Raw genomic sequence first — 25,742 nt, 5'->3', positions numbered from 1 at the left:
TGAGAGTTGTGTACCCTGGGTCATTAGCCACAACAGTAAATGCATTGCTAGCAGTCTGAGACTCTTAAGGTCTAATAGCATATAATAGTCCATCCTCATATACATTCACAGCCTAAAGGAAATATCAAAGTATGTGCCTGATAATGATACATCTTTATAAAATAAGGTCCTCTACAGTATTTTGCCTATAATTAAGGTCATCTACGAGCCACTAAGTATTTAGCAGTGCAGAGAGTAGACTAAACATGGTTATTAGCTTTAGTTATGATCCCCTTTGATCTGTGACTTACAGCCTAACAAAACCTCCAGTATCTCTTTTCAGACAATCCCACAAGGGGTTTCACCAGAACTCGATAGAGGTAGAACAAGCTTTAGAAGCCTTCTAACTCAATACCAAAATCAAACACAAATGATTTTGGGAGACAGTAAAGCCATTTCCCTGAGGAGCACGAGTACGGAGAAGACTAATCCTCATCTGAAAACATTTTGTTCTGGGTTAAATGTCTCTACGTAGCCATCTGCTTGAACCTGACCTCGAGCTTGCGTTTCACCTTGGAGGAGGCACATTTATCTTTCTCTATCCCAGGAGAGCGGAAAGGACAGTTAGTTATTGGCTGGGTTTGGTAGGCTAGTGGTCACAGAACCTCTGAGGCATTGAATTGTGGATCAATGCAGGCTATTAGCCGTGTTGTGGTTCCTATAGCTTGTGCATGTCTTGGTTAGAGCCAGACCTTGACCTCTGATTGAAAGGGTTAAAGCATGTTGAGTAGGGCCTGCAGTGCGTTAAAGTATTTCAGCATTATCAGCTCTCTCCGTTGCTTCGTTAAGTGCGTCGACCAAATCAATGCACTAGTAATTTTCCATTTTCATTGCAGAGAGCTCGCCACAAACATGCGGTTCTTTATTCCATGTTATGGGTCTTTAGATGCACGGGGGGTGGAGAGTCTCCCAGCAGACTTCCCCTGTGGGAACGCATTTAATGATGCAGTGCAGGGTTTTCAAGGACATAAGCACGTGTAAACACACAAAATACCACAAACATGACTCGTACAGTATACAGCAAAGCTCAAATGATATGTTAGAATCATTGAGAATACTACTTAAAGAACTCATTATACCCTACTGTCCTACTAGGGCATTGCGTTCCAAGAATGCAGGGTTGTTGGTTGTTCCTAGAGTCTCTAAAAGTACAATGGGAGCCAGAGCCTTTTCTTATCAAGCTCCACATTTGTGGAATCAGCTTCCAGTTTGTGTTCGGGCGGCAGACACCCTATCCGTTTTTAAGAGTGCGCTTAAGACCTTCCTTTTTGATAAAGCTTATAGTTAGGGCTGATTAGATTCAGCCCCTAGTTTTGCTGATATAGGCTTAGTTTGTCGGGGGACATCTTACTTCTTCCTTCTCTCTGTCTATACCTGTGTACACTCATGTTCCGATTAACCCAGCTTCCCCAAATGTCTTTCTTTTTGGTGTCTATATACGCCGGGATCCGGAGGCATGGATGATCCTGCGGTCCTGTGTCCTGGATCGCGAGTCGTGGCTGTGGTCCTGGATCATAGGTCCTGGATGGATATCCTCGTGGATTCATCTTCCAATTATACACACATGCATTTCCAAACATTTGGACTACCTATGTTGTAAATGTATTATCTTTTCAATTTACACACAGCATCTATTGCACGTCTGTCCGTCCTGGCAGAGGGATCCCTCCTCTGTTGCTCTCCCTGAGGTTTCTCCCATTTTTCCCTTTAAACTGGGGGTTTTCTCCGGAAGTTTTTCCTTGTACGATGTGAGGGTCTAAGGACAGAGGGTGTCGTATTGTCATACTGATATTCTGTACACACTGTGAAGACCACTGAGACAAATGTAACATTTGTGATATTGGGCTATATAAATAAACATTGATTGATTGATAATGTTATTCAATTAGTTCATATGACATAACGTTTTTATTAATAAGGATACCATTAATTGTGTGAAACGATGACCTGATATGTATATGGGGGACACTCAAGTCTTTCACACAAGCCAAAAACTGTATGTGAAATGAACTTTAAACTGGTGATAGTTGAAGTAGGTCTCATCATGATAGGGCTACTCGATTATGGCAAAAATCATAATCTCGATTATTTGGTTCAATAATTGATATCACGATTATTAAAAACGATTATCCATTTACTTTGAAAACATCAAGTTATTGGAGAAAAAAATGTTTAACAGTATGTTTTTAACAGTTGATTATCCTGAGCTTTAAGTATAACTCAACCGAAAAAACAATTAAAAAAATAAATTATTAAAATATATTATATATATATATATATTATATATATATTATATATATATTATATTAATATTTAATAATAATAACAAATAATCGTTATATTTCAATTACGTTGTTTTCGGAATCGTTGCAAGCCATAATCGTCATTGCGATTAAAATACGATTAATTGAGCAGCCCTACATCATGATATATTGTGCTTTTCAGAAATTCATAGTTTTTAAACTTCAGGTTGTCAATATTTAATGTTATAAAATGTAACATCTTCACATTAACCTATGTTACATATTTTGCCGAGTTGGGTCCCTAATTCTTCCAAATGTTTTCAAAAATGTTAAAAACTAGGGAAATACATCATTTCAATCAAGATAATGGTCGATTTAATTTGGTTGCCTGTACAGTAGGGTGGTCCTTAAAATTGAAAGTCGGAAAGTCTAAGCTCCAACCCCCAGAATTCATTCTATTAGTCTGGGGGTTGGAGCTTAGACTTTCCGACTTTCAATTTTAAGGACCATTCTCCATCCATCCATCCATCCATCTTCTCCCGCTTATCCGTGGTCGGGTCGCGGGGGTAGCAGTTCCAGCAGAGAGCCCCAAACTTTCTTTTCCCTGGCCACATCAACCAGCTCTGACTGGGGGATCCCAAGGCGCTCCCAGGCCAGCGAAGAGATATAATCCCTCCACCTGGTCCTAGGTCTACCCCTTGGTCTCTTCCCAGCTGGACGTGCCTGGAACACCTCCCTAGGGAGGCGCCCAGGTGGCATCCTAACTAGGTGCCCGAACCACCTCAACTGGCTCCTTTCGACGCGAAGGAGGAGCGGCTCAACTCCGAGTCCCTCCCTGATGACCGAACTTCTCACCTTATCCCTAAGGGAGACACCAGCCACCCTGCGGAGAAAACCCATCTCGGCCGCTTGTATCCGCTTGGACCATCTTACTGAGGCTAAACTTCAAGGTTGATGGGCGAGGGGTAAATGCTGTTGGAATTTGAATAAAATTCACCAGGAGAGTTTTCTTGACTAGTATAACGAATTCCGGTGGTTGGAGCTTAAAATAAATGAACTTGAAAATGTACATGGCACTAAGGACCACCCTACTGTACAGGCTAAGCATGTTGGTTGTCGTCAAGAAACTCGGTTAAACTGATGTTTTTTTCCAGTTCTAAGTTTAATTTTACAACACAATTTTTTTAACTGCGTTGCTTTAAACAATTTATTTTATGCAGATTGACTTCTGGATTTCACGTTTTCACATCAACAAGCTAAGCAAGAAATAGCAGCAGCCAATCAGCATCAGCAAACACAGATTTGTTACATTAAATTGCATCATTCAGTGTTTTTACCAGTTTTAATCAGCTGGCCCATTCTGTAAATCTCTTTTAGACAACATTGTTGATTATAATGTAATATATAAATATATATTTTTGATTGATTTGTTACACTTGTGCAGCTGCCAACATGGATTGCTAGAGTAGTATGCAGTTTCTTCCATTATTATATTTTGTACTGACTCATGACAATTCCTACACCATTATTTTCCACTGTGACAGAGAGGTATTTTATCTGTAGGAAACATTCAGAACTGTATTCCCATAATGAAACCATTTTCAATTTATTCCTTACAATCTGCTCGATATACAAGTATACCACCTAGAGGAGCAATATCATCCATCTCGCACCGACATTCAATCTTTGTGTGGCCACTAAAAAAAAGAAATTACAAGTACCAGATTAAGAGTAAAATACATTTACATATTTCATTTTACATTTTCCTCCTGGAAACGATCTGCTCAATGCATGAGATATCCCTGGGCATTTTTATTAAGAGCAATACTCTTGACTGGCAGCATTTACAATGGCAGGGCTTTGACCTTGTCTGCAAAAGTACAATCACTTCAAATTAACCGAGATCCGGCAATTATAACTTTGAAGAAAGGCAAACGGCAATACAAATAAACCAATAGAAAATGTTATAATAACAAAGACTTCCTAACACATGACCTCAAGTATAAGCGTCCTGCCTTTGATATGAAAGAATAATTTTTCCAAATTCAATCAACACACTGGCGCCGTGAACTCGGGCGAGCTAATTCTAGTATTTTGACAACAGAGAGAAACCCAGCAAACGATCCTGCTATTTTCAACAGTAAATGAAGACAACACTCTCTTTGAAAGCAAATTACCCAATTTCCATTCTCATTTGTCACACACTGGGATTGAGCCGGCCCACAATAAGCCATCACCATAGTAGCACATGGCAGGAGTTCTGACTCCCCCTCATTGGGACGGAGCCCATTAGACAGAGTCAGACGAGGGGTTGAGAGGGCAGATGGGACCGAGGGGATGTATTATGCATGGGTTAGAACCGTGCTCTGAGGGGCCAGCTGAGGCCCCCGTCAGAGAGGGACAGACTGACCCGTCACACACTCTCTCCCTCTACAGCCCCCTCCCCCCGCTCCTCAGAGACTCAAACAGCCTGTGCTCTTCCATGACCCTGGGCACTGGTCCAGCACTTTTGGTTAATATATGTGGAAGTCAGTCTTTTGAGTTGAAATATTAATCTGCACAAAGGATAACTATTTGATTTGGTACAACTGAATGAGGTATCCAGTAAGTGTAGATAGGAGGATTATGACTTTAGCACAGGGGTGTCCAAACTACGGCCCGGGGGCTAAATGCGGTCCACGGACCATTTTGAAGCGGCCCTCAGCAAATTCAAAAGGTATAATGATATATGGCCCACAAATTAAACTTCTGCTTGTCTTATATTGTACTTCTTAAATATATATGTTCAAATATTTTACACAGTATTCATGTGTTGATTAACCCAATTTTCAAATAATTCAGTTAATTAAAGTTGGAAACATTTTCGAACAAATCTAAGTTGATAAAAAAAAGTCCAATAACTTATTTCCATAAGAACCTTGAAATAAACTCTTCATATGTCCTCTTATGATAAGCAATCTGAGGCTTCTTTTGTAAGGAATGAGCTGCCAACACAATAACTGAAACCCACAAGAGTTGTGGTGTACACTTTTTTTCTTAAGCATTTACAAGTATCAAGAATAATTTATCTACATTGGATTGATTTTTCCAATGTACAGTATAACTTAACTTATGAGGCAATAGCGAGTGGCCCATCCCTTAGTATGTTTTTCTGTATGTGGCCCTCGGTGAAAAAAGTTTGGACAATCCTGCTTTAGCATATGCTGTCATGTAAGGAAAGTTGTTTTTGGCCACAAGGGGGCAGCGGAACAAAAAGTAAAGACAACATTTATATGTAATCAACAAAAGGTTGATACGTGTAATGTACATGTATTGCCTCAACCTGTTATAAAATAGTTGCCAACACAATCAGCAGACATGAAGCAACATTAGCTTTGGAAATCAGGTAGATGTGGGTGCTGACACTCAACCAACAGTAAAGTAGCTACCCTAAACAATGAGTGTAAAGACACTAAAATGCTACATGTATCCGAGGGCAACAAGTACAAGATGGGTAACACTTGACAATTAACCTACTTTTTATTTAATTAAATCATTGATTAGAACGGCTTTATGTCAAAATCACCATCAATATACAGTATCTCCATACATGTTTTCAGCTATTTAAATTCAACTGTATTAATGTCACTAAGGTCAGAAAAAGAAGACTTGGTTGATCTACAAAACTTACTGGCAAAGCTAATATTGATCCTCTCAGAACAGTCAACAATGTGATATTGATTTGGTCTGTGCTCCATAGGCATTACAAAGGGCTCCCAACTGCCTTTTTGAGAAAACTTTATTACAAGAAAAATTGATCGAATATACTTCTATATTCATTGTTTTTACCTTTTAAATGTGGTGCAACTTGGTCAAAGAAGAAATAATCTGCTTGGCTTTTTCTGTAGGAGTGACGGACGTGTGAGCAGCTCTCCACTGATGATTAGAGCGGAGTGAAGGACAGAGGGGATCAGTTGGATCTTATTTATCAGTGTCTCCACTCAGTCACTGTCAAAGTCACCTTTAATGGCCTCCAATCTGCGTCCATGTTCTCCCTGTGCACAAAGTCTCTCTTTCTCTCCCCCTGTTCCCCTCCACTGATGACTGACAGCACCGCTAATGTAGTCACAGCCGGGTACAGCACGGGAAGGGGACTTAGAGAGAGGGTCTGTGGCAAAAGCTCGGCAGCCAATCTCCTCCAAGCTTGACTGCAGCATACACACCAGATGGGCCTTTGGAGGTAGAGAGAGACTCACACCGCATTGAGCTGTCTGTAGCAGGGCAATAGAAGTGTTTTGTTTAAATGCCCATGTTCAAATGCTAAGTCCTGATTAGGTTTTCAACTTTTCCTTCACCTTTCTCAGTGATTTGGGGTCAAGTAGCTCAATAGGACAGTGTTTGTACAGCTGGTGGTCCAAAGTGGATGTAAAACTAAATAAAGTGGCAACCATTTTTCCAAAAGACTGCTTGTACTGAATATAAATGGATTTGGAGGCATGGCAAGCCTTCGCTACAGTTAACAATATTATATTCATGGGAATAAAGAACATTTGATCACAAAAAGGTATTTAAAAATATCCTTTTGGTTTGCAAGTTCTTGTGTTTTTGCAAAGTAGTTGGTTATTGGAATTTGAGCAATAAGGGAATTTCTCACTTGGTGTTGAATTAACAGTTTAAAGGAGGTTATGGGACTTCCGGTTATGGCGCGGTGTTGATCAGACGTAGTTCAGTCGTCGCTCTGCCCTAATATTGTAAATTAACTATTTTGAACGCGGGAGGTAAAAGGAAAACGCATTTTACACAATCATAACGGTGTTACTAATGCCTCCACGCAAGAAAACAACTAAAAAGGACAACGTTTTGGAAACTTTATCCGAAGAAGATTGGCCACCGCTGTCTCAACCTGGCCTTGCTCCTGACATGGAACACGAGGCGGGAAAAGAGCTGTCGCAGGATAAATCCTCAGGTGAAATTCTGAGTGCAATCAACAATTTAAAGAAAGACCTGAAGGGAGACTTTGCATCAAAATGTAATACGGTGATACACTCAATACAATCTATCGAAGGTGAACTAAAACAATACTCTGGCCGATTAACGGAGGCTGAGGAGCGGTGGAAGACGATACCTCAGCGCTGAATAAAACAACGAAACATCTGAGACAACAGGTGGAAAGCTTGGAGGCGAAAATGGAAGATCTGGAAAATCGTAGCCGCAGATCTAATGTGCGACTGATAGGCTTGCCCGAAAACGCTGAAGGGAAGGATGCATGCACCTTTCTGGAAAAATGGATCCCTAAAATTCTGGGTGCCGGTTCGTTTGCAGCACCGCTCGCTATTGAAAGGGCGCACAGAGTTCCATCTGGCAGACCGAAGCCAAACGCACCGCCTCGAGCACTTCTGATTAAGTTCTTAAACTACAAGGACAAAACCAAAGTGATGTCGGCTGCATATGAAAAGTAGTGCTGTAGCGACGCGTCGACAATGTCGACGCGTCGTCGACGCATCGACAACGTCGACGACGCATCGACAACGTCGACGACGCATCGACGACGCATCGACAACGCGTCGACGACGCATCGACAACGCGTCGACGACGCGTCGACGACGCATCGACAACGTCGACGACGCATCGACAACGTGTCGACGACGCATCGACAACGTCGACGACGCATCGACAACGTCGACGACGCATCGACAACGTCGACGACGCATCGACAACGTCGACGACGCATCGACAACGTCGACGACGCATCGACAACGTCGACTTCAAAATATCGTCAACGACATATTTCCGCGTCGACGCGTCGCTACACACACGTGGGTCACCCACAGCAACAAGCAGTTCTAGCTGTGGTGGCTACCATTAGCAGCTAGCATTTGCTCTCCGATTTTTACATTAAAATGGAATTATGGATTATAAATTCAATCATTATTTTATACATAGACGTTAAAAACCTATGGATTAACCGATTCAGCCGCGTTTTTTCTCATTTTAATGCCATTGAACACGTCTTTTGATCAGATTGACAGCTACGGTGGTGAGACGATCTCCCTAGAAGCTCTGTAAAGATACGTGTTGTGATGACTGTATTTGCTTCCCCTGTCGCGAGTCCGGATCACTCAGTGATGATACTATATACCTACATAATCTGTGGAGTCTCAGCTTTAATCGGATATATTATATGTGCAGCTACGATAAGTAATAAGGGTACTTTTATCTTGAGTTCTGTGCCAATGTCCGTTAGCATTTTTCGCTCAGGGGTCATTTAGATGCTTCTTATGAGACTTGTGTTTTGTTTTGGTAAACATGGTTTGTATCGTCAGTTAGCTGAGATTATTTCGGTTAATCTGGTATAACACATTAATAGGTTCTTAAATATTAAGATCCCCTGAGACACAGTATCGTGAAAAAAAAAAAAATGTACATTACGTTTTTTTTACATTACGTTTTTTATGAATTGAACAACAGAAATATAATCGTTAGATTAGTCGACTAATCGATCAAATAATCGCCCGATTAATCGTTTTCAAAATAATCATTTCCCCCCAGCACTAATGAAAAGGGTAAAATCCACTTTGACAAACATCATATCATGTTTTTCCATGACGTCACTAAGGAGACGGATAAAAAGCGCAGGGCCTACGATGGAGTTAAAATGAGGTGCAGAGACATGGGTCTACGGCAGGGGTCGGCAACAGGCGGACCGCGGTCCGGATCCGGACCCAGACGCCGACCTATACGGACCCGGAGCTATAATCAATACATTAATGTCCGTCAGTCTGACTGACGGACAACTTCTCACTTCAAAAAAGAAGAAGAAATCTCGACAGGTTCATTGAACACAACACGAGCGTAACGTGTCTTCACGTGGTATATGTCTCGTCTGAAAGGAGTGCTGACAGAGAGCACCGGAATGCCGCTCCAGCCCTTAAAATATTGCAATACCCATAAGGAGCCGTACACATGCCGCAGTGTTTGCGTGGCTGTGTCTTTAGTTGTAAGCACAGTGGCGATATGTTGTTATTAGCATCTGGTTAGCTAGCTATGCTAACGAATTTAAAGCACTTTTCTACAACCAGGTGGAAGAGAGCTCTCTCCTGAGAGGCTCAAATAACCTCAGCTCAGTGAGGTTAAGGCACACCTTGATATGATCAATAGAGTTATTTATGAGACTAAATGAAAAACAGGTATAAAATACTATATGACAGTAACAAAAAAGTTGTTAAAAATAACAAGAATAGAGTTTAAAATGGGAGTGATTTGTAAAATATCCAAAAAGAAAAATATGCTTACAGTTCTGTTTCATATGGGTGTTGAGAGATGTATCCATAGATCTCTTAATGTTGCTCTCAAAGTGTACCAGATTGATGCTTTTAACTTCAATATTTAAAAAGAAAATCTTCCCGGGGGAGCATGCCCCCGGACCCCCCTAGAGGAGGTTAGGTCCCCCCCCCACTTAAATCATGTTCACATGGATAGGATACTAAATTCATTTGCACACATCTTGTGTCCATATCTTTCTGTTTTGGTGGTCATGCCACACCGTGCACATGCATGCATACGTGAGTCATGGTGAGATATCTGGATTAAGAGGTTGCTTTTTCTTTGCACAGCATGAAAGAAAGGCCAAATGAATGGGCTGTGATTTTAGTTTTTTTAAGCAGAGGTTGAGTTCAATAATTTGTACGACCCTCGGAGGATGTTGTAAAAATTGAAAGGAAAAAGGTTCCCCACCCCTGCTGTAAATAATAATAAAAACCGTTGATTTTTAACTTAACATCTCTGTCTCCTATTGATCTGAGTATATTATAAAGAATAGCCAGTTAATTGAAGTATTATAGCACAGGCCTTTGTCAGATGGTATATTACGCTGCTTTTTTCCTGCTTCGAATAGTTCTCTCTTTTTTCACCATACCTGTGTTTGCATCACTGTAACCAATGAGCACCTGCATGTGTGCAGGTGCATGACACAATTTCAGCCCAGATTTACAAACTCCTGGCAGGACAAGCTCGAGCTCAATTCTTACACTGAATTTAAAAAAAGTGAGTGAGGGACTGCAATATAAGAGGGAAAGAAAGAGAAACTTTAAAATTGTTAAATTGTTATGATGTATAAAGACTGATATTGTTCTATAATCGTCTGAAACTATTAAGTCATGATGTTAAACGGTTAACAAAGAAAAATGGACTCTCAAGCTGCTGCTACACTTTATTTTTATTTATCTAAAATGAAGCACTTTTAAGATGCACACATTTTCAAAAGCTATTTTATTTATTTTCTCTATTTTATTTGTAAATGCAGCCCGAGAGGAACATTACACATATCCACAGTATTTACTGTATATCTGTGTAGTTCAATGTTAATAGACAATACATATTGTTGTTTTTGAATTGTACTTTCTTTATTTGATTGGCAGTCAGTTGTTGATTACATGCAGACATTGATAAAGCTACAGGTCACTTCAATATATATCACACTAATTCATGAAGCAAGTTAGACATTTTGATGTTCCGGACCTTTGCATGGGGAGATTTTCTCTAACTGGACCTCGTTGAATTTTAGTTGAAGACCCCTGGTCTACGGTATGGAATACAATATCCATCCTCTTTCCGAGTGACACATGACGGCAACTCTCACCTCTTCACCTCTCCTACGGATGTACACACGTTCCTGGAAAAGCTCAAGGAGAGGCCCAGAGATTGAACAGTTCTGTGAAAGCACCTGGTGAGATTACCATAAAGAATGGCCTGCAGTATATTACTTGTTACTGTAAAAGGACTAAATCTACTATATACACTGTCAAAGTGAAGTTTTGTCTTTGCTGTATTTAGCAGTAATAATATGTATGTAGGCTATACACTGGTATAGCTGTTGAAGAAGTGTGTTTTCTGTTATTGATACTGTTAAGAATTGAAGAAGTGCTGTCCTTGAACGGTTAAATCTAAGTTATGCCTTTACACTCCCAAATTCACATTTTATATAATTTTCATTAGATATAAAACAAATTAATAATCCACATTTTAGATCCTAACAATGGCAGCTAAACTCGGTGTTTACTTATGAATACATTTTATTTTAAGAGCTTTAAACTTGCTGCCTAGTGAATGAAACCATCGACAAAAAGTGAAATATTTTATAGAAGTGTTTTGTTTTATTCATTCCCTTTGTTAACATTTCTATAATTTGTATGGAAATTAGGGCGGAGCGACACTTTAGGGACTTGTTTGTGGACATTTATTCTGTTCCTCAGTTTGGTGGACCAGATAGCTCCATGATTAGAGTCTTTAGGAGGGAAAGGGATGCTCATCGTTTGAGCAAAGGGAGGGGTGAGGTTCGTTTGGGGAATTTCACATGGGGTGTTTTGTTTTATTTTTTTTATGTCATGGTGAGTTTATTTTCTGTTCATATTGTGGTCAGCAAATGGGGTCATGTTAAGCAGTCTGATAGGCAGTTTTATTTCAGTCAGGTGTTTATGGAATTTTGTTATTTTCTGTTTCTTCTAAATACTGTTGTATTTTTGTTTAGATAACAGAATATGACTTCCAATACAGAATTTAAGATAACTTCATGGAATGTACGTGGGCTCAATAATTTATCGAAACTCAAGCAAGTGTTAAATAGAGCTAAGAGGTTGAATTCCAAAATACTGCTTTTACAGGAATCGCATTTGCCACAATGTGATATTCATAAGATCCAGAAAAGATGGAATGGTCAGGTCATCGCAACCTCCTATTCTTCCCATGCTCGAGGGGTGTTAACTCTTATACATAAATCCATTCCTTTTAACATAATTAGGACTATATCTGACCTAAGAGGCAGATATTCCATCATTCACGGCACCCTTCTTACAGAAACCTTGAATATTGTCAATATATACGGCCCTAATGAGGATGTTCCCTTATTCTTCAAAAACAGCATGATTATTAGCTATTCTAGCTCGCAGAACAAAGCCTTTAAATCTAAATTAAATTCACTGGAGGGTTGTATTAAAGATTTGGAGGATAGGATTGTTACCCAAGATTACCCAGAACTGCAAGCAAAACTGTTGGTCCTAAGGACTCAATATAGTGAATTATCGAGTAACCAGACAGAGCTACTACGATCAGGGAGAAAAGGCGGGCAAAATATTGGCTTGGCGTATTAAAAAATTGCAATCTGAAAGGGCTATCAACAGCATTAAAACAAATGGTAAATTAACAAATGACCCTGCAGAAATAAATAGTGCTTTTAAAATGTTTTATGAAAAACTTTATACATACGAACATGAAGATTCAGGCCAACAGGAACATTTTCTAAGTTCATTAGTTTTCCCCACTATTTCAACTGATTCAAAAGGAAAACTAGACCATATCATAGGAACTGACGAGCTTTCAGAAGCCATAACCAGCATGACTGGGGGAAAGGCGGCTGGTCCAGATGGTCTTCCTATAGAAATCTATAAACGATTTAAAGATAAGCTACTACAACCTCTTTTGGATATGCTGTTGGAGTCATACGAAAAGGAGGACCTACCACCATCTCTTAGAGGGGCACTAATCACTCTGATGCTAAAACCAGGAAAGGACCCCACTGACTGTGCATCGTACAGACCAATCTCACTGCTTAATACAGATAGCAACATTTTATGCAAGACGTTGTCGAGACGCCTAAACAAACTACTGCCTTCCATGATTAAAGATGATCAAAATGGTTTTATTCAGGGAAGGCAAGCTTTTCATAATGTTAGAAGGGTACTAAATATTCTTTATGAAAAAAGAGGGTCACCTAACATGGCACTGCTGTCCTTAGACGCAGAGAAGGCCTTCGACCGAATTGAGTGGAAGTATTTATTTGAAGTGTTGGAGAGGTTTGGAATAGGCGAAGGCTTTCTCAAATGGATCAGGACGATATATAAGAACCCAACAGCTGAAGTGGTGACAAATAATATTACTTTTACATCCTTCTCATTGTACAGATCTACACGTCAGGGCTGCCCCCTCTCCCCATTGCTGTTTGTGTTAGCAATGGAGCCATTTGCCATGACTATTAGAGACTCTCCATCTATATCTGGGATCTCAGTAGGTGACTTGGATCATTGAATATCACTTTATGCGGACGATGATGTTCTTTTTTTATCAAATCTTGAGTATTCTATACCATCTCTGTTAGAACTAATTACGACCTTTGGGGAATTCTCAGGCTACAAAATAAATATGCATAAATCCTCAATACTTTATCTAAATGAACAAGAGAGGCAGCAACCTAGAATACAAACTCCCTTTTCAGCTCATAGGGAAGGATTCACCTATTTAGGAATAAAAATCACACCTGAAATGAATGATCTGGTTCCAGCCAACTATAACCCTGTTGTAGACTCTGTGGTAGAATCGCTTAACAGATGGACCTTAATGCCAATCTCCTTAATCGGTCGTGTTAACATCTTAAAAATGAATACATTACCCAAATTGCTCTATTTGTTTCAATCAATCCCCTTACCCCCACCTGAGTCATTTTTTCAAAAATTTAAGAAAATATTTACCCACTTTATCTGGAATAATAGATGCTCTAGGCTACGTTTTACCCTACTTTACTTGCCTTATGACAGAGGGGGTCTAAAACTGCCCAACCTACGCTGGTACTATTGGGCAGCACAACTGAGAGCAGCCATGTGCTACTTCTCCCCAGAGGAAGCTCCAGCATGGGTCAAGATTGAAGCATGCTCAGCTCAAGGGTTATCGCTTAGTAGCTATCTTTATTCTTCTGAGCCAAAGAAGCTAGGGAAAAACACAAAAAACACCTTTCTAAGAAATACCATACACATCTGGCATGAGGTCCAAAGATATATAGGGGACACCCCCCCACTGTCAGGTTTCACCCCCATATGGGGCAATAGTCAATTTATACCTGGTAGAGAAGATGCTGGTTTTAAGACTTGGGCGAACAAGGGATTAAGCAGGATTACCGATTTGTACAATGATGGAAAATTAATGTCATTTACTGAAATACAAGAAAAGTATGATATTCCTTCTAAGCACTTCTTTAAGTTTTTACAAATAAGACATTTTATCTCTGCATCTCAAAACCGCTCACTTACTCAGCCACCTCTCTCAATGCTGGAAGACATTACAGTTAAACACGTGGTTGGTAGAGGCCAGCTATCGCTGCTCTATAAAATCTTTGTCGACAAGTCACCTGAATCTTCAGAAGATAAACTTAAAAGCTGGAGGCTTGATTTACAAGAGGAAATCTCTGAAAAAGAATGGTCTGAAGTGTGCCTGATGGCTCAAACACAAACAATCAACACACGGCTTAAGTTGATACAATACAATTGGATTTTAAGAACATATATAACGCCATCAAAACTACATCACTTTAATCCCAATACCCCAGACACCTGCTTTAAATGTAACGATGCTAAAGGATCACTCTTTCACTGTTTGTGGGAATGTAATGTGGTCAATAGTTTTTGGAAGGAGGTTCTTAACATAATTAACCAGATAACAAAACTGAAAATCCCTTGTCAGCCAAAGTTGTGCATCCTGGGTATTTATCCAAAAGACTTTGTTTCTAAGAAGAGTGAGCATGCACTTATAGACTTGTGTCTTTTACAAGCTAAGAGGGCAATAGCTATAGAATGAAAAAATGTGAACAAACCTAGTATGAATAAATATGTTAAGGATCTGTCAGCATGTGTCGCTTTAGAAAAACTAACATACATTACTAAAGGAAAGCTGGCAGTTTTCGAAAATATCTGGGGGAGCTTCATGGACTTTCTTACAAATAATGTTTGTTATGATTAATAACACCAAAGACCGGGGCGGGAAAGAGGGCAACGGGAATACGATTCTACAGTGTAGTAGCCCACGTCATATTCTTTCAGATTTTTGTTCTGTATCATCTGTATACTGACCTGTGTTTATTTACATGCCTATCAATTTGATTTTATACTGTATCTGCCACCTAGACTGACCATGTATGTGTAATGTTCGTTATTTTTATTTTATGTATGTGTGACGGCCCCTAGGCCTTAGACTCAGGTCCCTGGTTAGCCACTCTCCAAATCAGGAGAGATTGCTGACACCTGATTTGGGTTGACTGCTCAGCTACAAGTATGGGTGCCTGAGCAGTCAGTCTTTCTCTCCTCTTGGGTAGCTTGGCTCTACTGGACCTTGGTTTGTTTGTGCTTTCTTTATATACTGATGCATGTTCACACACCCACACACTACACACATAACTGATTAACTGACTTCATAGTTAATTTAGTTTCTTTAAATAAATGCACTTCAATTGGATGAATCATGTGTGGTCTCCTTCCTTTGTCTGTCCTTGAGCCAGGGCGTGACATGGGGGCTCGTCTAAAGTCAAAAGTCAAATTTTGACATACATTTTGTTGGTATGAATTTTCTGTACTAATTTAGGTTGGAGTATCACACATGGATGTAGTTGTTTTGGATAGCTTTATTATAATCTAGTTTGGGCCAGTTTTCTTTGAGGTAAATATGCTAAATGTTTGGTGTGGCATGTGACTGGTGTTCTCCTCTGTGAGGCCAAGCAGCAGGTTCTAATAGAGAGTCTGTTGTCGGGGGTTGGGTTCAGTGTGACTAGAAAGTGGCTAGAGCAGTTGTCTCGGGATCACGTCCATGGTTTCTTGTGGGGTCGCTGTGTATACAGTTGCTTTCCAGTGCCACTGGGTTTCAGTGAATAAATACCCGCCACAAGTACGAAGACTAGGTACGAGTTTAGTCAGATAAGGGACATACTCTAATGACTTAGTTGAGCATGGGGAGTCACCAGTTGTTGTTGTTGCCACTAGTTGCATAGTGTAAAGGTTCGGTGTATGTTACCTCAATGTGGTTATCTAGGTTGCTAGATTTTTGTGGTTTGATATGGCTAACATTGTGGAAGATTTTGTTCAGTGTCCCTCGGCTGAGTTGTTGGAGCAATGTACAAAGGAGCAGTTGTTGAAGATTGCTCATTATTACTCTGTTGATTTTGATTCCAAGCAAACAAAGGAAACCCTGAAAAGTGTTATAAAGGCTCATTTGCTAGACTGTGCGGTACTGATGGACAGGGGAGGTAAGAGCATGGTCACTAATTATGTGTCTGGCTTGACATTTGAACAACAGAAAGAATTGTTGATTTTGAGGTTAGAACAAATGAAACTGGATTTGGAACTGCAAAAATTGGCTTTGATTAGCGCAGGTAAAATGTCTGCATCGGCATTGAATGAGGAACTTGTAAGTTCACGCTTTGATGTTGCAAGTAATTTACTGTTGTTGCCAAAGTTTAATGAAAATGATATAGACACTTTTTTTGTCTGTTTGAGCGTGTTGCTGATTCAAGGGGCTGGCCTGATGAGGACAGAACTTTAATGTTGCAGTGTGTGTTTACAGGTAAAGCACAAGAAGCCTACTCCGCTTTATCTTCTGATGCCTGTAAAGATTATGATACGGTGAAATCGTCTGTTTTGAAGGCTTATGAGTTGGTGCCTGAAGCGTACCGCCAACGTTTTAGAGACTGGCGAAAGAGTGGTAACAAAACACATGTGGAATTTACACGGGATTTGATCTTGCATTTCAAGCGCTGGTACTCTTCTTCTGGTGTAAAAACATTGGATCAGTTATGTGATTTAATCATTCTGGAGCAGTTGAAACAGTCGGTCCCTGAGAACATTGCAACCTATATTAATGAACATAAAGTCACATGTCCTAGGGAGGCAGCAGTACTGGCTGATGAGTATGTGTTGACGCACAGGCGCATCTTTGGTGAGCGCAGTGGAGACCGTGAGCGTTATGAAAGGAATGAATCTCAGAAAGCAGGATCTTTGTCCCCAAAGTTTGCACAGCATCCTAATGGCACAAGCAATGCAAATGTGTGTAATTATTGCCATCAACAGGGTCATTGGAAAAAAGAATGTCCTTTGCTCGAGGGGAAAAGCAACAATTTTCGTGTGAAGTCAGTTGGTTTGGCTACAACTGTTCATAATCACAGAGTTGGTGAAACAGAAGTCTTGGCTCCATTGCAAATGCAGGGTAAGGCAATTGATATCTCAGAGGTTGAGTCGGGTTATGCTTCGTTTATGTCTGACGGTTTTGTAACCCTAGTTGGGAGTGACAAGAAAGTTCAAGTCAGGATTTTGAGGGACTCAGGCGCTTTGAATACTTTGGTGAGGGAGGCCATCTTGCCTTTTTCTCCAGATTCAGACACGGGGCGCTGTGTTCCAGTTCGAGGGATTGGTCTGCAATCCATTTCTGTGCCTGAGCATAAACTGTTTCTGTCCTGTGATTTAGTCCAGAGAGAAGTGGAGGTTGGTGTTCGTCCAGAGTTGCCCGTGACTGGAGTGGACATCATTTTGGGAAATGACCTGGCAGGTGGTCGTGTTTGGCCAGATCATGCAAAGCCATTCAGGGGTAACAAAATAAACATTGAAGGAAAGAGTTTTCATGTTAGAGGCGAGGACTGGTTTTGTACTGATAAGTGTGGAATTATGAACTTTGCTAGAAGAAGCAGTTGTTACAGATGTGGCAGGAATAAACCCATGAGGGCACAGATGATGAAAGCTGGAGGAACAAATAGTTGGAAAACTCTGGCTGGGAAGAGCAGGGGTCTCTTCAGTGTATATGATTGGAAGTGCAAAACATGTGGCAATGTCAATTGGGCTAGAAGGTCAGAGTGCAACATTTGTAACACACGGAAATATGTGAAAGAGAGCTACAGTAACCTCTTTGGGTAAGACGGGGCAGGCAAGGGGAGCTTCGTCCCAGTCTTCTTGAAGTGTTGGCCGTACAGGCATTCCCTGTTTCGTCCACTAAGCAGCAGTAGTTGCTTTTCCTGGGGTTAGGCTATAATGATTGCAGGTTTTGTGCAAATTTCGGTAGTCACCTCAGGTACTTTTTGTCTTAGTTCCTTCTTTGCCTAGTATCACTTTTGATAGGCTTATAATGCAGTTTGTGTGTGCTCTGAGACGTGTTACTCAGATTTATGAATTGGAAGAAAATGTTGTGTCTAATATTCTTGTTTTGTTTCAGGATCTGAGGTGCTACCTCATTCTTAAGGGGGGAGGTGTGACGGCCCCTAGGCCTTAGACTCAGGTCCCTGGTTAGCCACTCCCCAAATCAGGAGAGATTGCTGACACCTGATTTGGGTTGACTGCTCAGCTACAAGTATGGGTGCCTGAGCAGTCAGTCTTTCTCTCCTCTTGGGTAGCTTGGCCCTACTGGACCTTGGTTTGTTTGTGCTTTCTTTATATACTGATGCATGTTCACACACCCACACACTACACACATAACTGATTAACTGACTTCATAGTTAATTTAGTTTCTTTAAATAAATGCACTTCAATTGGATGAATCATGTGTGGTCTCCTTCCTTTGTCCGTCCTTGGGCCAGGGCGTGACATATGTGTAATGTTCGTTATTGTATGTATGTGTAACGTCCATATTTGAAAACTTCAATACAAATATTGTTTTAAAAAAAAAAGGAGGTTATGAGAAGTTTTCCTGAAAAAAATGTCATGCTATGTGTTACCTGTCCAACCTATTAACGTCCGGAGACACATTTCCAGGTTTGTAGGATTTTCAGATTTTGTACAACCACAGAAACTGTCAAATTACTTTCATATTTAATTTGCTTGTATTCTGAGCTTCTTGTTCTGAAGAAACAAAAAGGCACAGCGATAATTATTGAAAGACACCTGCTTCACAACATTTACTGTGACTAAAAAGAAAGAACAGCTGTGATTAAAGAAGATGTTACCATGCCTTTTAGAGGAAAATTAGAGATATTGTGATAAAGTAAAAAGAAAGGAGCGTTCAATGTCAGTCGCAAGTCCCTATGTCACATGTACTGGTGTGAAAGTGCATTTCCTTGAGCATTAAATACGCTTCTTAGAAATATACAAGATTGTAAGGAGGTACTTTGTTTGGATCTGTGTGGCAACCCATTTGAGTTTGGTATAAAAGACTGCATACAAATACATAAGGAGCAAGCACTTAAAGCTTTGCCTCCTTGTTGTGGATTACAGTTCATGAATATTTTTATTTAGCACCATCTGTTACATTGTAGCTCATAGTACAGCTACAGCGACATTTCCAGCACAAATTAATTTGTATTAGTGTGACGGTGTCCAAATGACACTGAAACAAATTAACACAACGAGCATATGTGCATTAAATCGCAAACAGCTCAATCTCACTCTTGACACTGCCACTTCAGCTGGCTGCAGTCTCCCTCCCCTAATTGGAGCTCACAGGAATCCGACTCATCTCCTCCTCTTCCCTCACAAAGGTTATGTGAAATCATCAGCAATAACATGAACGAAGCAAGAGGAGGAGAAAGAGCGGGAGAAAGATGTAGGAGAGTGGCTGACAATAATGTCTCCATCTCTACTTTTAGTGGTTCAGAAGTAGTCGTCTACTAATAAAAAGGTACCTTGCTAGCAGTCCACAAACATCAGTCATCGAACCTTCTCACAGCTTCTTACTAACGGTGAATTCTCCATAAAAATGTATCTAAAGCCACTGGGGTCACCTCGGAATAAGAGGACTTGGAAGAAGGGGGTGTCAAGAAAAAAAACTCATTTACTGCTAGAATACATGCTATGTTCTGTTCAGTGGATCTGTTATCACACTGAGGGAATTTAAGTGGCAATTGACTCTGATGGAGGAAATGTAACCTTGTTGTTGCACCCCTATTACACAAAGTCAATATTTTCATTTCATCTGAGGCCCTTTGCCGGAGCGGCTGAGAAACAATTTGCACTGAAGCAAAATAAAGCATGAATTCTACTCCCGCACTACACGTCTGCCAGGTATTGGCACAAACTAGGGTGTGATCATTTTTCACATTATCCTGCAATGGTAAAGTGGATTACATGCGTTTTCACTGCATTGCAAATTGTTGTTCCACTAATTATGCTTTTCAATCTGACAATCTCTCAATTAGGGTTACGATTGATCAATCGATTAATATTTTTTGTTTAAATATATTTAGCCATAAAACAACTTAAACAATGAGAAGTCAGGCTCACTTACAGTAAGGTGGGATTAACTATTTTCATTTTAGTGACAAGCTGCTCGGAAACTTGACCAACAACCATTACCGCCACCAACAGGAGGTGATAGTCCATTCATGAAATAGTTATATCATATATATATGTTTTGTGTGAGTTAATATTAAAGGTCACCTATCATCCAATTTTTAGGCAATAGCATAGGTCTCAGATATATAAAAATGTATAAAAAACATGTCTTTGAAATGTTTTGCTCAAAATACCAACCAGATCACAAATTCTAGCAATGCCTCATATCCCTCTATTTCACTTCCTGTTACTAAAGTGCTGATTCGGGGTATAAATAAAAAATAAAAGAGGGGGCCGAACTTATGCCTGCTCATACGGGACCCGGCAGATACTGTCTCTAAAATAAATGCTGCTGTGATGAAACGCCAAAACCACATCAAGGATTATTTCTGAAACAGTATGGAGCTCAAAGGCTTTTTCTCTTGCCGGTTTACCACAAGGTGAGTTCCTTTTTATTTCCTGCTTCTTCACACATGTGCTCTCTCTAGTACAGGTTAGCTGTGAGTGTTAGCGATGCTTGCTAATGTAAACACTGACCATATTACGTCGGGCATTGATTCTGATTGTGAGTTTCTGATAGGGCCGTGGGTCCACCACGTGGGTGCCATCCGATATGACGTAAATAATGTCATATTGGATGGCAAATCTGGATCAGCTCGTTGTAGCCCCGTTTTCAGAGATTTGTGCAAGGAGTAAAAGAGAGAGGAATTTATTTTCTGACACTTTGTGAGTTCCCCGACACGCCGGGGACACATATGTATGTATAAAAGACATCAAAAAGTGCATTTTGCATGATAGGTCCCCTTTAAAGTAACTGATTCTGTTGAGTGTCTTAAAGGGGCATATGATGCAAAGTATTGACAAAGTTTGATGTTATACATTTCCCCCAACCTATATCCAACAACTATTGTGTCATTGATGAGTCTCTCTTTCTTTAGCTCCCCTTTCCCTCTTCTAATGCAAACACATGTCTGGTTTCTTGTACCTGTGCGTCCACGAGGAGGTGCCTCATCAGCGTCATGGACTTCTGCAGCGGCTCCTTCTCAGGAGGAGCGAACACAGGCTGGTCCGGCTCCACAGGCTTGGGTCCAGTCACAATGAAGCTTGCAATCTGGTCATTAATGCTGTTCAGAGACTGCACGGCTAGAAGGGGACACACAAAACAAAAGCCAGTTATCATTCAGAGCATTTGGATTTTGACATGATTAAACATCAGTCATGAATCTATAGAATTTAACTGGCATTACAAAAAACGGTTAAAAAACTGAAATTATAGCTTTTTTTATGCTGTTGCTATTAGTGCAGGCAGGCTTAAGTGCATCATAAAATGCTTTAAATACCAGAGCGCCATTAAAAACACACACACGCACACACACACAGTCATATCTCCTCTTCCTTTGTGGATGTATTGGCTCTCTCTGAGCAGGAACAGCAGAGATAACATTGGGAGAACGAGGTTTCCGACTGTCACACTGATTTCTCTGTCAACGCCCTTTCTGGTCCAGAATGTTCCGTGTCGGCCTGAGAGCCATCCTGTTTTTGTTTCCTTGCTCTTGTGTGTCCCTGGCAAACCTCTCCTTTCAGGTTTCCTCTCCGGGCTTCCACATAAAAAAATAGCTAGCCCCACTGTATTTCCTCCTTCTCACACTCACACACACACACACTTCCTCAATCCATTTACCATTAATCCCCCTTAGCCTCTGAAAGGTCACCACAACTATTTCCGAGGCCACCCACATGGCGGAAAAGGAAAGAGTGTGAGAAAAAGCCATTTCCATATTTTTGTGCCTTTTTAGCATAAATATCTCTGTTGTATTTTTCATGAGCGGCTATACAAACCCCCAATGTGTCATTATCCATCTCTCCAGTGTTTAAACTTTGCTAAAATGTCACACTTATAAAGGGAGTCAAAGGTGCCGTGATGAAGAGGCCACCTGATACAGACTCTCAAACATTAAATCTCATGTTCTGCTGAAGCAATGCCCTGGCACATTTCCGGCAAATTAAAATATATCCAACCTGCTAAGTCCATACTGAGTAGGATGAGTTTAGGCCAAGAATCTGGATAGGGTCTTTTCAGGATGTAAATATAAAGCCTCTTTCACACACGGAGAAAAAAAGAGCAAGCGCATAGATTAATGCATTACATAACCAAAATAAAAATCTTTAACCGTGGCTGACATTTCCGAGCTAACAAGCTTTGAGGAGGAAATTTGACAAGTCGCCACCGAAGGCGGCAGAGATAAGAGGGGAAAGAGGGGGGGTGAAGAGGCAGAGCGTGTCCCCTGGCAGTGAGATTGGAGCAGCCGTCAGATGTTTGAATACGTGAGCGCCGGGTTCACAGACACTCCAGCCACCTCTCTCATACAGCGCATCACCTCAAGCTGGGGTTTGTTCCGACATGTTTATGTGGTGGATTCCAAAAGGCAAAAGGTCACATATTCTCTTCCTGCTACCTTCCTGTATAATGTACCTATGTGTGGTAACCACACAGGTGCACATCAGCAGCTCTGTGTGAAGCCTTTTCACTGCTTCCCTCAAGCTTTGGCAGATGTTAGTTCAGACGCTGACTCTTAGTGCCCTCTACTGTCCAAACCATTAACATGCAGGCCCTTCTGAATAACAAACTGTCATTTTAATCATGGGTTTTTGATCATTCTCCCTTCTTGTGTTTGTAAATGGGGTTGCCAAAACGAAAAAAAACACCTACAGCTTAAACAATTAGTCTATTAATCAATAAGTTGATCAACATAAAAATAAATCGGCATCTGTTAAAGACATGTTTTTAAGTACAAATACCAAAAGTGCAGCTCACTTCTGAAATGTAAATATTTGCTTCTACAGTATCCCCTTTCAAAATATTATTCTAGTCAAGCAAAATAAGAGTTTTAAAGACCTCGTCTTGGTCTTTGCGAAACGGAGATGGCATTGTTCATGCTCTTGACATTTTTATAGACCAAACAATGTTCATGAAGCCTTATCTAAGCTAGATCCTAAGAAACCGGCTGGCCCGGACAACGTAGAACCTTTCTTTTTAAAGATAGCTGCAGATTTTATTGCTCTTCCTCTTACTACTCTTTTTAACCTCTCCCTCAGCACAAATGCAATTCCAAAAGTATGGAAGTCTGATTATGTCTTGCCTTTGCTAAAAGGAGGGGAGGCAACTATTTTAAATAACTATAGGCCAATCTCAAAATTGTCAGTTCTGGCGTAGGTGCTCGAACGCCTAGTGAGTGAACAGGTAAAGGAGTTTTTATGTACAAATGATATCCTGTCTAAACATCAGTCAGGCTTCAGAAAGCAACATAGCACCATCACTGCCACAATGAAAGTGGTGAATGACATTACTAGTATTTTAGATACTAAGCAGAGTTGTGCAGCTCTGTTTATTGACCTTTCCAAAGCGTTTGACACCGTCGATCATCGCATTTTGAAGCAGAGGCTACTCAGTAGTTCCTCAAGGTTCTGTTTTAGGTCCACTTTTATTCTCCATCTACATCAACAGTTTAGGTGAAAATGTGGATGAAGCTACTTTACATTTGTATGTGGATGATACCGTGATGTACTGTGCAGGTCCCTCCATTAAGGAGGTTGGTGTTAAATTACAGGCTGTTTTTAACATTATTCAGACTCAGCTCTCTGAACTAAAGCTTCTTTTAAATGTTGATAAAACCAAGGTAATGCTCTTTTCTAAAGCTAAAAAGACTACAGACACTGCTTTGGATATTGTTACTATGCAAGGACAAGTACTCAAAGTGGTTACCCGTTATAAATACCTAGGTATCTGGCTTGATGATTGTCTTACTTTTAAACTTCAGGTAATTAATCTGCTTAAAAAGCTGAGGGTTAGACTAGGTTTCTTCTACAGGAACAAGTCCTGTTTCTCTTTTGAAGCCAGGAAAAGGCTAGTCACTGTGACCTTTTTACCTGTGCTGGACTATGGGGATTTGATCTATATGAATGCACCTGCCCATTGCCTGGAAAAGTTAGATGCCGCCTATCACAGTGCCCTGAGATTTGTTACTAACTGTAAAGCACTTACTCATCACTGTACCCTGTATGCTAAGGCAGGTCTGCCTTCACTAACTGTATGGAGGCTCAGTCATTGGTAAATGTTCATCTATAAAGCCATGTTGGGTAAACTACCTTTTTATATCTGCTCTCTGATCTCTCGATGAATTGAAAGTACGTATTGCCTGAGATCTCATGATGTTGTTTTATTAAATGTGCCAAGTGCTAGGACTGTCTTAGGGAAGAAAGCTTGTAGTTGTGCAGCTCCACTAAATTGGAACAGTCTGCAAACATGTTTAAAACTGAGCACTTTGATTCCCCTGCATCATTTTAAAACTCGGCTGGGTGACATGCTGTTTGATACTCATGGTACCTGTCAGTGTACAGTAAATAGAGTTTGTAAACTGTACCCTGTACATTATGTTGTATGTCATCCTTATTGTTGTTCTGTTGTTTTTATGTTACATGTGTAACTAATGTCCTGCAGGTCACCCTTGAAAAAGAGATATGTTGATCTCAAGGGGCTTTCACCTGGTTAAATAAAGGCTACAAACAATGAAGGAAATATTCAAGAAAGTAATCGGAAACTGTAGCCCCACTCTCAATATTATACAGTCCAGTTCAAAAGCACGGTAAACCTTAAACTCAATAATATACATTGTAAAATAACCCCCTCTCTGACAGGGTCAATTAAATTAACATTAATTACATAGAATATGTAAACATCATTAATAAGATTAAAATGCAGAGCCATTGATTATGAAAGACACACACACACACACAATATGTTCTTCGAATATTGACTGTCCAGTCGCAAAAATCGTAATCATTGCGCATTCACATTAACAAAAAGCAATCAAATACATCACGCATCTTTTCTCAGACAAACTATGAACCTGCGAGAGACACATCCCCGTGTCTCAGCAGTCTCCTTGTGCAAACTGAAATAGATTCTCCCCACAGCTCGCCTTCAGCAAACATAAAATCTGAGAGGCAGGGATGAATGTGCTAAAGAAACAGAAAGCTAAAATTGCAGTAGTTGCTGAGCCCTCCACTGTTACTTCACTTTGTCTTCTTTCTGTCATTGTTTTTCTTTCCATGGTGTCTCGCCTGCATAGACACATTACAAAGTGCCTCACAAGTCCTCCTATGGAGCTGAACAACGAGGATGAGAGGCCACAGAGATGCCCTGTCAGGCTTTATCTGCTCTGTAGGGACAACTTTGGGTACCAGCCGAAATAAGATCACTACCGATGAAACATTTATGAAAAAATGTATGCAGTAAACCTAATAGAATAGGGTGCAGAAAGTCAGGCTTATGTCGAGATAAAAGGGGCTTATTTCATGGGAATTCTTCACAGCACACATGAAATCTTGGAGAAATGTCACGAAATATGGTAGGTGACGAGCC

The 25,742-nt window shown here is 40.4% G+C and overlaps 1 protein-coding gene across 2 annotated transcripts in view; it reads right to left on the bottom strand.

Moving 5' to 3' along the window:
- Window positions 1-25,742, bottom strand: part of prdm2a (PR domain containing 2, with ZNF domain a) — a 274,473-nt gene that overhangs the window by 161,198 nt on the left and 87,533 nt on the right. For both annotated transcript variants that reach the window (XM_034086888.1, XM_034086889.1), the window contains exon 4: window positions 21,306-21,463. In XM_034086888.1, the coding sequence (XP_033942779.1) occupies window positions 21,306-21,463 (158 nt within the window). The remainder of the gene's footprint in view (window positions 1-21,305; window positions 21,464-25,742) is intronic.

Source organism: Pseudochaenichthys georgianus, chromosome 7, assembly GCF_902827115.2.
Source record: "Pseudochaenichthys georgianus chromosome 7, fPseGeo1.2, whole genome shotgun sequence".
Lineage (NCBI taxonomy): Eukaryota > Metazoa > Chordata > Actinopteri > Perciformes > Channichthyidae > Pseudochaenichthys > Pseudochaenichthys georgianus.
The sequence above is the reverse complement of the archived record's forward strand: the minus strand, read 5'-3'. Positions and strand labels throughout refer to the sequence as shown.